The sequence below is a fragment of the Oryzias latipes genome, chromosome 24 (genome assembly GCF_002234675.1).
Source record: "Oryzias latipes chromosome 24, ASM223467v1".
NCBI lineage: Eukaryota > Metazoa > Chordata > Actinopteri > Beloniformes > Adrianichthyidae > Oryzias > Oryzias latipes.
In genome coordinates this window covers 2,529,253-2,544,422 of record NC_019882.2, presented here as the reverse complement: position 1 = coordinate 2,544,422, position 15,170 = coordinate 2,529,253, and the positions used below count along the sequence as shown (strand labels likewise).

Sequence of the window (15,170 nt, the reverse complement as noted above, 5' to 3'; positions counted from 1 at the left end):
CAAAACAAAACCTTGTTTTTAAACTCTGCATTTTGTGCCAGCAAAAAATGGAAGAAATATGCAAATGACCACCAAATAACATGTCAACAAGAGAGCTAAGATGGAAATTAATTCAGTGGAGAAAGTACATTTGGGATTGTCATGTCTTAAACACAAAAAATGGTTTGGCAGTAGCGCCCCCGTGTGGACATAGGTGAGTAATGCCTTAAAATACGTTTTGTGGTATTTGTGTTACGGTAACAGGTGAATATTTAAAATTTTAGATTGATTTGGGAACATTTTATAGTTGATAGAGTTTTCTCTGTCCACTTCGATCAACTTAACCACATTTTGTTTTAGGCAACAAATGTTAACAGCATCGCCTGATTGTTTTTCTATAGAAGCACATATGTCGCAACTTCTTGCAAAAAAAAAGATAAGGAAAAAAAATGGAATTTTGTCTACTAAAAATGTGGTTCGCCCGCAGGGTTTTACAGGCTTATTGAAGCGACCTGAAATCAGTTTTCTTACTCGATAATCGGGCGTTGCAACATCGCAAAACAGGGAGAAGCTGATCCTAGATCAGCAGGAGCGAAACCGGAAGTTAGATCTCAACAGGAAGTGGGCTTCGCTGCTGCTCCAGCTTATAGCATTTGTTCAGGGCTGCCATTTTAGCGAGCTTACGGTAAGAAAACTAGTTTCGTGTTGAGGTGTAGTTTTGCAGACTGCAGGACAGTAAACCATGTATGGTGTGGCGGAATGTACATTGATTTCGTAATACTGTAAATACCCGTCATTGACATTTCTTTAAGCATTTGATTTGATCCAACTTAGCTCGTTAGCATTGTATGTTAGCTAATGTTAGCATCAAGCAGCTTAAGAAGATGTGGAGGCAAATAATAAATAATTTATGTAGAGCATAATGTGTCTGTTTGTGCCTGGGTTTCTTTTTATTTATAAATATTATTTTTTGATGTAATAGACCTTGCTAGCGCGTGACCTAACTGTTTATAGCGATTTTGGAACCACTAATCCTCTCAGGGAACAGTTTTATCTGACCAAGAAATGTTTCTGAAAAGTTTTGCTCCTAATGTAGTGCCAACATTATTGAGAACGTTTCTATAAACCTCATTTTCTGTTATTTTAGCAAAATCTCTTGAGAAGTGACGCATTAAAGCAGTTAAAAACAAGCAAACCCATTTACAATTAGCATTAAATTATTTTTTGTGATTGTTTTTTCTGTTTAATGCTATTTTATTGGCCATGTTTTGATAAATTATATATTATAATATATATATATAATTATATATAAAATAAGTAAGTAGATATATTGTTGTCAGTGAGTGACATTTTTAAGTTAAGTGAATGTTTACAGTTAAACTAGAATTTGAGCTGCATGGATTTTGTCAAATCTTGGGAATAAGTCCAAAAGAGGACTTTTAAAAATGACCAAATAAATGATAAAAAGTGTCAGCTGTTGGGTGTACTTTCTGAGAACATGGACATGTAACGCTTCCGCTGCTGCTGGACGGACTGAAGCGTTTACACCAGAAAGTCAATTTTAGCTTAAATGCAGCCCGCTGCTTGAAGGCGCGGTTTTATTTTCGAGTGTGATTTTCTCATTGATACTAACTACAGAACCCATGACGGCTTGTTTTGTAAGACTTCCTGTATTGCAGCAGTGAATAATAAGTCTTCCTTCAGGTCTGGCTGAACCTAAGGCACACATTTAACAGGTTTATGATAAGAAAATGTCAACTGATTTATTTCTGTAGCAGATTACAGAATGTCTTGTTGCTCATGTAGAAAAGAAAAAAAAAATCAGTGCAGCAATAGATCATGTATTAATACACTGTCTTTAAATATTAATACTTCCAGTTTATTTTGTTTGGAAGTAAATTCGTTCAAAGATCATTTGGGGCAATGACTCAGTTATTGTGTGGTTTTCTTCTTATTATAGTGTCTTGTATTTTGCTGTGTGAGATCCTCTTAAGTTTCCGCTCAAAATCAGCCCGGCAAAAAAAATCCTAATAAAAACACGTATCGGTTTAAATGTAACACGTGTGGTCTCCTGTGTTTATCTGCAGCAGCACAGCTACATTATGGGGGTCAAAGTGGTGCAGCTCACCTCGAGTTCCCACCATGAAAACCTTCTGGCTTCGCTGCACGACCTGAAGCTGCAGGAGCACCTCTGTGATGTCACTGTGCAGGTGGAAGGTATGGGGGACGTGCAGGAGTTTCGGGCCCACCAGGTCGTTCTGGCCGCCATCAGTGGATACTTCAGGAAGGTTCTTCTGACTCCTGGGGCCACGGAGGAGAAACTGCTGCTGTCAAATATGCACTGTCACGATTTCTCCAAGTTCTTAGATTTTGCCTACACGGGCAAGGTTGAGGTCGTCAGAAAGAAGATCGGCGACGTTCAGGCAATGGCACAGTTTCTGGACTGTGAGGGTTTGTCAAACATTTGCAGTGAGGCTTTGAGTGCTGGAGTTTTACAGAAACCCAGAAGAAAAAGGTGCGCGGCGACAGCTGAAGCTGTAGACGAACTGCAGGAAGCTGACAAACCAGAAGGAGAGGAAGAACTCTCTCCTGGAGAGACAGAAGGCTCCAAAAAACTGCTGAAGAAGAGAAACAGACAGAAGAATATAAAAAGGCCGGCGAAAAAGCTGAAATTGAAGCTGGATGGACTCAAGGTGATGCAAAAGTCTTGGTATTTTTCTTTAAAAGAGGATAACGAAAACCAAGATGAAGATGCAGGGGAGCAAGAGAACAGAACGGAGGAGGAAGATCAACGGGGGACAGAAGAGCACGACATGTCCCTGGAGAAAGCTGCTTCGGATGGAGATGATTGGGAATGTGAGGAGGATGAGGAAAGTGAGGATCCTCACGATCCCTTGTTCTTCTTGGAGGAGGAGGAGGGGAAAGAGGCAGACGAGGGGCAGTCGAAGGAGGAATTAAAAAAAGCCTCCAAAGCACAGTTCCAGTGTAACAAGTGCCAACGCACCTTCCATTATGAGAGGAGTTACCTGAAGCACATCAGGTAAACAAAAAGATGTTTCTTTTGAGGTTTTGGACACAGAAATAACAAATTGCTTTTATGTTTCCCCGACTGGTCAGTACGTACCACGGAGTCCAGGCCGACATCGTCCACCGCTGCGACATCTGCATGCAGACCTTTGCCAACCGCAGCAACCTGAAGATCCACGAAAAGCACGTCCACAGCAACGAGAGGCAGTTCGCCTGCGACTCCTGCTCCAAGACCTTCAAGCGGAAGAAGGACGTCATCCGCCACCAGAGACAGGTGTGGGTCGCCGCCGTTTCCCGCGACCTGACGTGAAAGCCGTGACGCTAACCGCCGGCTTTGCTCCCAGGTGCACGAGCGGAACCTGCAGCACGTGTGTCCCGACTGCGGGAAGACCCTCAGCTCCAAAGCGGCCTTGCTGCTGCACGAAAGGACGCACACGGGCTCGAGGCCCTACGAGTGCGCCGACTGCGGGGCCAGATTTACGCAGAACTCGGCCTTGAAGATGCATCGCAGGTAGAGATGATAGAAGCCCCCCTGTTATGTTAAGAATTATACTTTTATTTCTTTTTAAATTAAATGATTCATTTGTGTAGGACTCACACCGGAGAGAAACCGTATGCATGTGACGAATGCGACGCCCGCTTCACCCAGAAACACATGCTGTCCTATCATAAGAGGTCGCACACAGGTGAGCGACCTTTTCCATCAGCCCCTGTGTGATCAGGACTGCTGACTCCTGTCTCTATTTAATCTCATCTTTTGCTTTTAGGAGAAAAACCCTTCATGTGTGAGGCCTGCGGTAAAAGCTTTGCTTCCAAAGAATACCTGAAGCACCATTCAAACATCCACACGGGATTCAAACCCTACAAGTGTGTGCACTGTGGTCGAGGCTTCGCCCAGAGAAACTCCCTCAACCAGCATTTGAAAATACACACAGGTAACATGTCGGATGAGAGGGGGGACGGTTCACTCTCCTGAAGGAAAAACGACCTTTCTGTTGTTGCAGGTGAGCGACCGTACTGCTGTAAAGACTGCGATAAAAAGTTCACCCAGCTGAACGCGCTCCAAAGGCACCAGCGCATCCACACGGGAGAGAAGCCCTATATGTGCGGCCTCTGTAAGCGCACCTTCACAGATAAATCCACCTTTCGGAGACACACTTTGGTGAGTCGCCAACACACAACCAAGAAAGTCCATGTTTGAGGGAGAAGCCTCAACATCTTTGGTAAAAATAGCGTCTCCCCGTTCTAAAAATAACCGTCAATATCCTCGAAATAGGATTACGGGCGTATTTAGGCTGCAAGAGTCCTCACCGTTTTACATTTTATCCCCTTTTCTCAGACAGACGTGGACATTTTCACACTTTTCTCTCTTTTTTTAAACTCACAAAACTTAAACCTTCCTAGAAGAAATAAGTCCATGGTGATGGAATGAAAAGAAAAGATCTGATAGAGAGGTGCTGGTATTAGACACGGCACACGGCAGATTGAAAGACGAGGTCTCCAGCCAATCAGGACGTAGGACACAATTTCCTGATGGTTCCATACGGTCCATTTTCAGGCCTTTTTTCTTGATTCTTTGCTCACTGATGGAAACCACGTGAAGTCTGTAACCTGATCTGTTGGGCCTCTGCAGACCCTCATTAGCTTTTCTAAGCTGTAAAGCATGTAAAGTTTAACATCGGAACCTGAAAAAGACTCACAGAGACGACGTAACTTCAGCCTAAAAAAATTAGGAATAGATATTTTGTCAAATGTAAACCATAGTACATTTAGATTGGACATCTTTTGATAATTGTTCTGGTCATTGTCGATGCTGCCTTTTAGACAAAAATGACGAATGCTTGAGTTGTGTCTGTGAACGCGGCGATAACAAGGATACCGTTCAAACTCCAGGTCCACGATACGGACTCTCCGTGGAAGACCTACCTGGTGCAGCTGGAGGGAAACCTGGAGGAGAGGAAGCCCAGATCTTTCAAAGGGGAGAAGGCAGAAAAGGTTGAGCCCGGAGAGAAAAAGAGCACGCCCAGGAAAAGTCCCGCTGCTCCAAGTCCTGCTCCTGTCGCCGGTTCCACCAGTTCTGCCAGCAGCGCTGACAAAATGCAGTTGGATTCCATCGTAGTTCCGGCGGAACCGGTCACTCTCCCCTCTGATTGGACCAGCCATGGAACCATTGCTCTGGTCAGCCACGGGGACCTGGAAGGCATCACGGTCATCCACACCGCCGTTCCAGCGGGAATGCAACTCCAGCCCATAGTGACGAGTGACGGCACAGGAGGCAGCCTCATCTCCTTGGAGGGTTCTGGCATCCCGCTGCCCTTCTCCATCCCAGTGTCCGTGAAGCATCCCGTGTCTCTGACCTCCACCGCCCCTTCCGCCCCCCTGTCTGTCGCCACGATCTCGGGTCCCGTTTCCGAAGCTCTGCTTCAGTCGGTCACGGACGTCCAGACCGGGTCCACGTCGTCTGCGCCGGACTCTACGCCCCCCGCTCCATCCGCAGCGGCGGGGAACCAGCACAGGTCAAGCGTCACGAGTTTGGGCAGCGACGTGCAGGTCGTGATCGTCGGCGACGAGGCTTGTGGAAATGAAAAGTCCGGTGTTCAGAGTGACGCCGAGGAACTCTGAACGGAGACGTCCAAAGGGTTTGAAGGCCGCTCTGATCAGGCCTTTTATCACAGACGTTCAAATCGTGTTTTCAGTTCACCAAATCAACCCAAAGCCCCTGAACGCCTCACCAGCTTTAGCGCTAATCCTAGTGAGTGAATTAAATGATTCTTTGGTCCCATTAATGTTTAGAAAAAACCCTGACAGTTATTTCCATCAGCTTTGAGTCATAACTGTAATCACGAGTTTATTCTTAACCTTTCGTCGCCTCATTTTCTTTATTATTTCAATAATTAGTATTTTAAAAATCAATGTCCCAAAGTTTAACTCATTCCAGAATCATGTTATATTTAAATTGTAATCACCATGTTTGGCTGACTGAAGGATGTATTTATTGTGATAAACATGATGACAGACCTTTATAGTAAATTCCGATAGACGACGGTGATCCAGCATTCCCTACAATACTGTACGCTCAGTCTGGTCTGACTGAATAATTTTACAAGCTGATCTATGAAGCCACCTTCAAAATAATAAAAAAATTATTTATCAAGCAAATTTTCATTCTGGTTTATTGATGTCAAACTGTTCCATTTGAGGGTTCATTTGTTGATTTAATGATCTGGATCTAAATGAGAAAACCTGCACCAGTGAATAATCAACAGCCTGATAATCTAAAACTAAACAAGTTTGCTACCAATTGGACCAGTAGGTGGCGCTGCGAAAGGTGCCACAGCCCTACGTACACACTCGTCTCAGCAACTGGCGTTCCACTTCCACTGAAAGGTTTATGTAAACACGCGTGCGTATGTTGATATTTCACACCAAGCTTCCATGCTCCAGTGTCAGGAAGCGACAGTCCAGTGTCGCACCACGCATGCCGGTGTATACGGAGCATGAAGAGATGAAGGCTGCGTCCAAAAGACAACTAGAATACTTGCATTTTCCGGACTACAAGTCAGCGGAGACAAAATAAAGAAGAAAAATGGCATACAAGTCACTCTTGAGTATAAGTCGCCCTCAAAAGTGCGACTTATACTCAAATTCTTGTCCCTTTTTTGACCCTTTTGTGTCCGCGGCCTCTGTCGGTGCTCGTCCAAAAATGTGTAGATGGTTTCGTGGCGTGTGGGAGGAACATTGGGAGTGGGGTCCAGATGACCCCAATCCCAATGTTAAACTGCCTAGAATAGCATAAGGGTTAACGGTTCAGTTTAATTAAAAAATACAGCCTGTGAGAGACTTTAAAGAGTGCACTGCATTCTGGGTATAATACTTTTATTAGTGATGACCTGGGAAAAAGCATACAGATCCACAGCCTGCTGTCTGTGCAGCAGGAAAGAACTGGAACTTTGGTCTAAAACTAGTGCATGAACACAACACGGAACGACACACATGATCGGTAACTGGCCGTTTTAAAAGGTGCGGTGCAGAAATGGCCCTTCAGTGACACACCCACAACACAAAATGAGAGTAATAATGCACACCACACTCCAAGAGGACAGGAAGGAGCTCCACATCATACAAAGGAACACGGTCAGAGATTGCCGCTTGCACATGCAAGCATTAAGAACCTTACTAAAGGAGGAGCGGAACAGCAGTCAAATCAAGACAGCGTGTATGAATACAAATATTTAACAGTCTACATAGCATTGCCCTTTTCTGAGAAAAGTGAAATCGATGCATAAAAAAAATCAAAATTCTTGATTGCTTCTGTCAATTATTTAGCTCTAAGAAAAAAAAACGTCTGGTTCTGAAAAGAAAAGAAAAAAGAGAACACTACGTTGGAATTAACGCCGGCCGATCTAAGAATCAACCGTAAAAAACATGCAGCTCCTGCTAGTTCAGTCCACAACATAAGAATCTGCAGCAACCCCCTGATCAGAGGTGAGGGCCAGAGGATTTACGCTCCCAACAAACACTCCAATGCAAATTAAGATCAGTGTGTAGCTCGTGTAATAAACTCTGCATGTGTGTGTGTGTGTAAAAGCATGCATGATGGCGTGTTCCCTTCATGCCGCTTCCCCCGCCTCGACTCTTCTCGTTACTTCAGATCGCCTTCGTCGCCCTGGATGGTCTTTTTGATGCGCAACAAAAGAGTGGTGTGCCACTGATCCAGACGGGAAATGGAGTCAAACTCCTTCACCTTCAACACACACCACACACATGTAGGTGAGCCACGCGCGCTCAGGTATTCTGCTCTTTAAGTCAAGTCAAAGGAGGAGAACAAAAACAAGGCTTGACACTAAAATGTTCCCAATAGGTAAGGGAAAATCCAAAGAGCGACAAATATCAGTTATCAAGCACAGAGGTGGCATGGGTATGATACGGGCCAGGTCACATTATCGGTATAGTACAATATGTCTGACAGGTAAATCTTTTCTTTTAATTTATTCTGTAGTTTGGAACTGATGATGTTCTGAAAACAGTTTTTTCTTACACCGCACTTCCTGTTTTTTTTCAAAAGGAGGACATTAGAGTCAAGTTATATGGATATATATGGAGTTCATTCAGTCACACTAATCAGAAATGCACACAACCTGTTTCACAGATGCACACACTCTGATTCACAACTGTAATTTGATGCAAACGTGCAATATACATTTGGAAACGCACACTGACTTTTTCACAAGGACACACATTATGTTTCAAACGTGCACAATCAGTGTTTCTCACAAATGTTTCCCAAAAACACAATAAATGTTTCACAGATTCACACTGAATGTTTCACAAATGCACAATAGATGCTTCACAAACATAATTCACAAACATAAATATTATGAACTTGCAGATCATATGAATTGCAGAATGTGCATTTACAAACTCGCTCTCATTTGTGCATCTCCCCACATTTGTGAGAGAAACCCCTGCGGGGAATTCTGAGACTCTCCTGACACTGCAGGTCAACTAATGTCATTGGCTAATGAATCTGTCAATCAAACCCATTAGCAAAGTGTACCTAAAAATCATCTTTGTAAAGCATCTATTGTGCATTTGTGAAACATTTTTTATGAATTTTGAAAACACAGCATGAACATTTAGAAGAACAAAAAAATAACACACATGTGTGTGAAACATTTAGTGTGTATTTGTGAAAAACACCCGGTGTGCGTTTCCAAATTTATATTGCACGTTTGCATCAAATTACAGTTGTGAATCCGAGCGTGTGCATTTGTAAAAGAGGTTGTGTGCTTTTCTGATTAGTGAGACTGAATGAACTCCATCCTTGTATTTTAGTTTAGGGCTCTGCAGCCACAGGTTTCTACTTTATAGTAAAATAAACCAACCCGCCTCAATCCAAATGGTTTATTCCAGGATCAATAATGATTGATTTATTTTATTCTGAAACATTGTTTTATTGGGAAAGTTCAATTGGATTTGATGAACAACTTGCTTGATTGTAGGAATATAAACCGGTTAATGGAGAATGAATCCCCCTAATATTCAGTCATTGGTTGGTTCTTCAGGCCCATAAGCTGTCAGCAGGTGTGTCATATTGCAGGTAAAATGCCCCCCCTGGTGTGCCGTTTAATGTGCTAGAATAATCAAATCTTTGATTTTTGTAGTGTCTTATGATCTTCTATGAACTTTCTTTAGTTTTTGTTTTGCTTTTATAAATAAAGTTAATTTGATTTACGAGACTGTACTTGCAGGTAAAGTCCGATTATTTCTCAATGCAAACATCTTAAAGGAGAGAACTTTTCGCACACAGAGGATTCCTAAAGAGTTCACAGAAGAACCGGATCAGAACTTACCGCCTCAGTGAACGCCTCGCTGTTCTGTTCCTCGTGAGCCTCCAGAAGCTTCTGGAAACACACACACACACACACACACACGTTGTTGTGAGCACTGCCGATGTTTTTCTACATAAATCAGAAACCGAAGACATCTGCTCCCATTCACCTTCAGCAGTTTGCATTCTCTGGAGTCGGAAAAAGCCGGAAACATCTCCTCGTACTTCTCAACAGCGATCTGCGGGAAACAGGAAGGCGTGAACGCCACATCCGCCGCCGCCGCAGACGAGCACCCTTACCTTTGCATTGAGCTCATCGACGATGAAATGGCAGAGGGAGGCTTTGAAGAAGTATTCTTTGGCGCTGTATTTCAGCAGCGGGTTGTCCATCGTGGTCGCTCCGACCTGCAGAGACATTCCAGGAACCCCCCCTCCTTTTAGCTTTGTTCAGGGGGTTAGAGGAGGAGGGAGAGCACGAGAGGATGACGAACCTGCTCGTAGATCTCGATGGCTTTCTGGTACTGCTCCAGCTGAGCGCAGTAAGCTCCAACCTTCAGCAGACACTTGTTAGCAGAGCTGAGAGGAAAAGCAGGAAAACTTGAATGCAAAGCAAACGACTCTAAATCCAAATGAAATTCTGCAAAATGCAGATTTAAAAGAGTTCAAAGAGGTTTTAGCAAAGTCCAGTACCTGTTTGATTCTTCTCCTTTGTAGTAGTCTGCTGCTTGTTCATAATGTGCAATAGCCTTTCAGAATAAAAGTCAGGATTTCGATCAGCAATCCTGACAAGAGTTTGCGGTTTCAAACCAGCGTTTCTACCTTTTCGATGTCGACCAGCTCAGACTCGTAGATCTCTGCGATGCTGATGTGGTGTTTGGCGGCGATGGTGAATCTTCCCTGGAGGAGGAGGAGGAGGAGGTGAAACCATGACCGACTGAAGCCAAACAAAGCGCTCCAGAAATAAGAAAATGGGGGGGGGGAAGCCACTGGAAGGTTTTGTTTTGAAAATAAACATTGGTCGATGAATGAAGGTTTTTACTAAAATATAAAAAAAGGAATAAAACTGAACACAAAGGCGATTGCAGCCTGTGGGATTATGGGAAAATCATTACTGATGCGTTGCAATAATTCTCATAAATATCTCCTGAAATGTTTAAGTAAATATGAGATAAAGATGAGCTCTAATTAAGAGGAATGGTGCATTGTGGGAACAAAACTCTCTTTGCGTTTCATATTTCTATGGGTTTTTCTCAGTTTCTAAGTGCAGAAAGTCGACAAACAGCTGACGGAGAAGAAACATTCATGCACTGTTCATGACATTCCGGTCGTGTCCACTTCCACGTCTGCGAGGATCCGAACCCGGATCAGCCGAGCCTCTTACCATGTCTGTGTAAATATCCACGGCAGCATTTAAACACTTGATTGCCTCTTTTAGCAGCATAAAAAGGGGGAAAGGAGGAAAAACGTTAGACAAAAACTGTTGCACAGAACCGTGTTTGGGGGGAAATTCATGGCAGCAGATCAATCAGGGTCACCTTAGAGTCAACGAGAAATCAGATTTAAAAGCAGTTTTAGACTCAAAAGTACACATCCGAAAACTTACAAATCAGTTGCTGTTTGTTTAATTTCATCTTTAGGTTGTTTTTTTTTTGTTTTGCCACATCAGAGGAGCTTTTCCATATTTTATTAACGTGTACAATGTGTACTGTTGAGTTTCAAACTTTTCGCATGATTGGATCCCAAAGGAATAATCTTTCAAAATGATAGAAATACGAAAAAAATCTAGTTTTTCAAAAAAAGGCCTGTTAAACAAATAAAAGCACAAAACGTTACACTACTGTGGATTCCTTTGTATTCAGATAAAAATATAAGAATTTCCACTACATTTCAAAATTTTAATTCAGACACCAAGAAAACGAGAACAGAGAAAAGCCTTTTGGGACTTTATTTTGAAAGTCCTACCGTTGGGGTCAGACTTCTTGTAGGCGTTTCCTGCGTCGATGAAACTGGTGGCGCAGTCGTGTTTGTTCTGCATCTGCATGTGGAGACGCGCGGCCTTGCAGAAGGCGCTCCCGGCAGCTGAAGACCACACCGTGTCGGTGTGAGGAGCACAGAGTTAGAAACTTTTCATACTTGATCAATACATGTAATGAAGAGTTCAGAAACAGTGTTATGTCTATTTTTCTGGCATAGTGTTATTTGTAATCATAGTGAGGATTTTTCTAATGAATATAACCTGCATATATTTTAGATAACTGGTCTGCATGTGCTATGGTGATTTCTAAAATAGAGTTTTGTCTGTTTTTTTAAATAGTAATTAAGTAATGCATCTTTGTCATGTATAGTATTATGTTATTGATACTTCAATATTATTAAGTATCATTATTATATAAAATCGCAATGTGATGCGTCTTTGTATGATTGTATTGTTTTGTGCATTATTCTTGCTTTGATTGCTTAAAATAAATCATTTCAAATCAAACGAAGTGTTTGCTCCATTTGTTTTGGAGCATCTGCTCACCGCTCCAGTTCTTGGCCATCTTGAACATGTTAGCAGCCCTGCAGTACATCTCACACGCCTCCTCCACTTTGTGTGGTCCTCTGCAATCAGACACAAAGAAGAATCAACAATCCACCGTTCACGTACTCCGGCTTGTTCGAGGATGATGATGATGATGATGGTGATGATGATGACGTCATTTTTAAATCACGTCTTGCTCTGATGCTCAACAAAATGAATTCATGCACTTCACTCATCCTAAGCCAAATAATCTGTATCAAAATGCACAAAATGTGATTATTTTTACATTTGAAATCAAATTATTAAAAATGCATATTTTTACTCTGAATTTTACAGAGCCCCTTAAGGACAATTGATGAAAATAAAAACTTAGAAGTAAAAAAAACAAAAAATTGAAGTTAAAAAATAGAAACTAACAGGTGCGCACCTGTTACTAGATAATTTGCACACAGAGAAATTTTCCCAAGTTACCTGGAAACGGCATTACGTGATCTAGTTGAGTTTTACTTTGCTTTTTGACTTTGTCCACAAATAGAATGCAGATTTGCTTGCTTACCATCACAATTACATGATCTCTGAACGTCATTTTAAACGAGTTTTAAAGTCATGCGGTTTGTTTCAAACCGCATGACGCATGCCGTTGGCATTTGGATTCTTACGACAAACTACAGCCATTTGTTATTTGTATTAATGGCTGTTAGTAACTGGTGAAAAAGCAACAAACCAAAAAAAAACTAACTGCACCCGTTACTAACTGGTGAGCACTCGTTCGTTTTGGTTTTTTTTTTTGCTTCAATTTTTTTTCTTCAATGGCCCTTTAGGGGCTCCGTAGACTTTCAACTATATAGGAAAAATCTATAAATGTGTGTTTTTTTAAATATTCCACCTTTCTACTATGATAAGTGATACTAAAACCCCTTTAATAAAGAAAACTACAACATTTTTACATAGACATTGATTTAAATGATAAAAATGGGATCTTTGTTTACACAGCTGATAAACAGCTATTTTAGCTAACTGACCTCATAACATCTGATCTTCCTTTTTATTTCTACTTCTAAGGTAAACTTTTCAAACATGAAAGGTTTCTAAAGGTAAAAGTGGAAGCTTCCAGCGGGGTTTGATCAGAAACGTGTTGTGTTGTAACTTTGACATCGCTTTGCTGCTAGCTAAGCTAGCTGCCCTGTTTGGTGCATTGCTGCTGTCTTACCCTCCAAACATCCCGCCCAGGAAGGAACCAGAAGATTTGACTTTTTTGTCAGCATCCGCCATTAGCTGAATCGCCTCCTTCTCCTTCCCAGAATTGTCCATTTCCGGTTTGTGTTTGGGGAGGAAAAAAAGAAACTTGGAAAAGTGAAGAAAACGCCCGCAGAGGACTCTGTTGTGTCCAGTGAGGATTACAGTCGGTTTAGCGTAGGCGTGACCCAGCCGCAGACTTAAAGCTATCCAGGGGGATTGTGGGAGTTTGAGTTTCGTGTTCCCAAACAGGAACGCTCATCAGTCCAATAAAACTACAACTCCCAGAGAATTTGGTAGTCCTGTGTTTTTCTCAGCGGGGTTCATTTAAACTAATTCTTTTTTTGTATTTTAGAATAAAATATTTTTACTATCTAATACAAATATTATTACTATAATAAAATAATATATGTTTAAATATTTGTCAATTTGGACACATTTTTTGAAGCTTAATGTTATTTGATGTTCATTTAAATCTTTACATAATTTAAAAACTCTTAACATTTGGAATTCCCTCTAAAAAATTTCTTTCTGTTCCTTATGATGGGATATCAGGTCCAACATAAAAAAGAAGAATTAATTAACTTAATTATGTGAGACAAAAAGTCACAATTTTACTAGAATAAAGTCATGAAATCATAAAATTCACAAGAATAAATGTGTACATTTATGCTTAAAGAAGATGTAAATTTTCAAGGAAAAAATCCTTTTCTAATTTAAACAAAGTTCATTTTAAAACCAGATGGACATCACACTGCTCATGTTTTAACTTATATATTAAATGACAATCCTTTTAAAAACAATCATGACATTTTTTCATATAAATAAAAAATAAATAAACCCAAGTTACAAAAACAAAACAAAAGCGTTTATCAACAAGGGCAACGTCATAAAGTTATATATCAAACAAAATTTGTTTATACATCAGAGAAATTGGTTAGGAAAAGGCCCCTCTTAATTAATTTTAAAGAAACTGATTTAAAAAGTATATTTGGCTTCTAGGCCAACAGAAAAATTAAAATTTTCTAATCATAATAAATAAAAAAACAACTAAAATATTTAAAGTGTTTAAATTCATTACTTCTAAATAGCAGACCACTGCTTTTATTTTAATTTCCTCATTGTTTTGTGCGGTTAATTATTCAGTTAAACTGTTTCATCTTTTCATTAGTTTGAAGAAAATGTTCTGACATGTTTGTATGTTACACTAGATATACTGTACTGCACTACAACTTTATTCTAAGATGTGTTTATGAAAAAACAAAACACATCCATAAGTAAAAAATAAAAAAACGCAAATGCAGTGCATGTCGCTCGTCTGCACACCAGAGGGCGCTCTAGCTGCAAAACTAGATGGCTGGATTTTGAGTCAGATTAAATTTCACTGTCCCTGTAAAACTGAAACTGACAACTTTTTATTTACGGACAATGAAATCATTTTTTATGGATAATGAAATATTTAAATATTGATAGTCAAGGCAGATGACGGTCAGTCCAAAACTCCAATCAAGCACTCTAATAAATACTCAAAACTGTGGATTTTTCTAAATATTTTTTTGTAATTCTGTCCCTACAATGACATAGTAAAATCGAGCAGTATTTTGTAAATTTTACTTAATTCTTCATGTATTTTTAGACAAGAGGATCCTATTAGAGGAACGTTAAACCTTTTTTCCATGTACGTATGTCAAACATTTTCTCACATGAGCAGCAAAAAGCAGCAGGAAATGAACAGATTACAGTAAAAGTTCCAAAGTTCATGCTGATATTGCACAGACAGCAACTCCATGAACAGGAAACTGATTCTGCTTCTTGTTCACTGCTGACTGTAATTAATGATTCATGTAGTGATGATGTCAAAGCTGCTCTTGACCTGCATGCTTTTTATAGTAAAGCCAGTAAATAAAAGCTTTTTATGTAAAAAAAAAAAGTAGTATTTTTACTACTTTAATTAACAACGAATTTTGTTAGATTAGAAAACTACTATAAGCTGCTTTACTGTCAAAGTAATGAAAAGGTACCGACTAGAACTCTTACATATTTAATAAATTAATGGGGGATTTTCCTTCAAAGTTT

The 15,170-nt window shown here is 40.6% G+C and overlaps 2 protein-coding genes across 5 annotated transcripts; one reads left to right on the top strand and one right to left on the bottom strand.

Annotated features, from left to right (window-relative positions):
• Nucleotides 1-565: 565 nt before the first annotated feature.
• Nucleotides 566-6,165, top strand: LOC101173426 (GDNF-inducible zinc finger protein 1). Of its 3 annotated transcripts, none has more exons than XM_011491436.3 (8): nt 566-664; nt 2,067-3,019; nt 3,097-3,280; nt 3,351-3,517; nt 3,598-3,692; nt 3,774-3,941; nt 4,011-4,168; nt 4,900-6,165. In XM_011491436.3, the coding sequence occupies exons 2-8, from the start codon at nt 2,082-2,084 to the stop codon at nt 5,626-5,628; spliced, it is 2,439 nt and encodes an 812-aa protein (XP_011489738.1). In that variant the 5' UTR covers nt 566-664; nt 2,067-2,081; the 3' UTR covers nt 5,629-6,165. The 3 variants fall into 3 exon arrangements, with proteins under 3 accessions (XP_011489738.1, XP_004083434.1, XP_020570157.1); XM_004083386.4 differs by having other exon boundaries at nt 644-664; nt 2,070-3,019; XM_020714498.2 differs by lacking the exon at nt 566-664 and adding an exon at nt 745-761.
• Nucleotides 6,166-6,865: 700 nt separating this feature from the next.
• LOC101161022 (beta-soluble NSF attachment protein) lies at nt 6,866-13,305 on the bottom strand. 2 transcript variants are annotated; one of them, XM_004083337.4, is made up of 11 exons: nt 13,069-13,305; nt 11,859-11,938; nt 11,300-11,416; nt 10,719-10,765; nt 10,157-10,234; nt 10,028-10,083; nt 9,829-9,913; nt 9,638-9,742; nt 9,508-9,576; nt 9,360-9,410; nt 6,866-7,750 (listed from the first exon to the last, which is right to left on the bottom strand). In XM_004083337.4, exons 1-11 carry the CDS (start codon nt 13,167-13,169, stop codon nt 7,649-7,651), a joined length of 891 nt encoding a protein of 296 aa, XP_004083385.1. In that variant the 5' UTR covers nt 13,170-13,305; the 3' UTR covers nt 6,866-7,648. The 2 variants fall into 2 exon arrangements, with proteins under 2 accessions (XP_004083385.1, XP_011489737.1); XM_011491435.3 differs by lacking the exon at nt 10,719-10,765 and having other exon boundaries at nt 13,069-13,304.
• Between the last annotated feature and the right edge of the window lie 1,865 nt (nt 13,306-15,170).

Excerpts from the sequence above, each read along its gene's own strand:
- LOC101173426 (XM_011491436.3), top strand. The coding sequence starts at position 2,082 with ATGGGGGTCAAAGTGGTGCAGCTCACCTCGAGTTCCCACCATGAAAAC. Across the intron at positions 3,020-3,096 it reads AGTTACCTGAAGCACATCAG|TACGTACCACGGAGTCCAGG; the intron begins GTAAACAAAAAG and ends CCGACTGGTCAG. Across the intron at positions 3,281-3,350 it reads TCATCCGCCACCAGAGACAG|GTGCACGAGCGGAACCTGCA; the intron begins GTGTGGGTCGCC and ends CTTTGCTCCCAG.
- LOC101161022 (XM_004083337.4), bottom strand. The coding sequence starts at position 13,169 with ATGGACAATTCTGGGAAGGAGAAGGAGGCGATTCAGCTAATGGCGGAT. Across the intron at positions 11,939-13,068 it reads CTGGGCGGGATGTTTGGAGG|AGGACCACACAAAGTGGAGG; the intron begins GTAAGACAGCAG and ends GTCTGATTGCAG. Across the intron at positions 11,417-11,858 it reads GATGGCCAAGAACTGGAGCG|CTGCCGGGAGCGCCTTCTGC; the intron begins GTGAGCAGATGC and ends TGTGGTCTTCAG.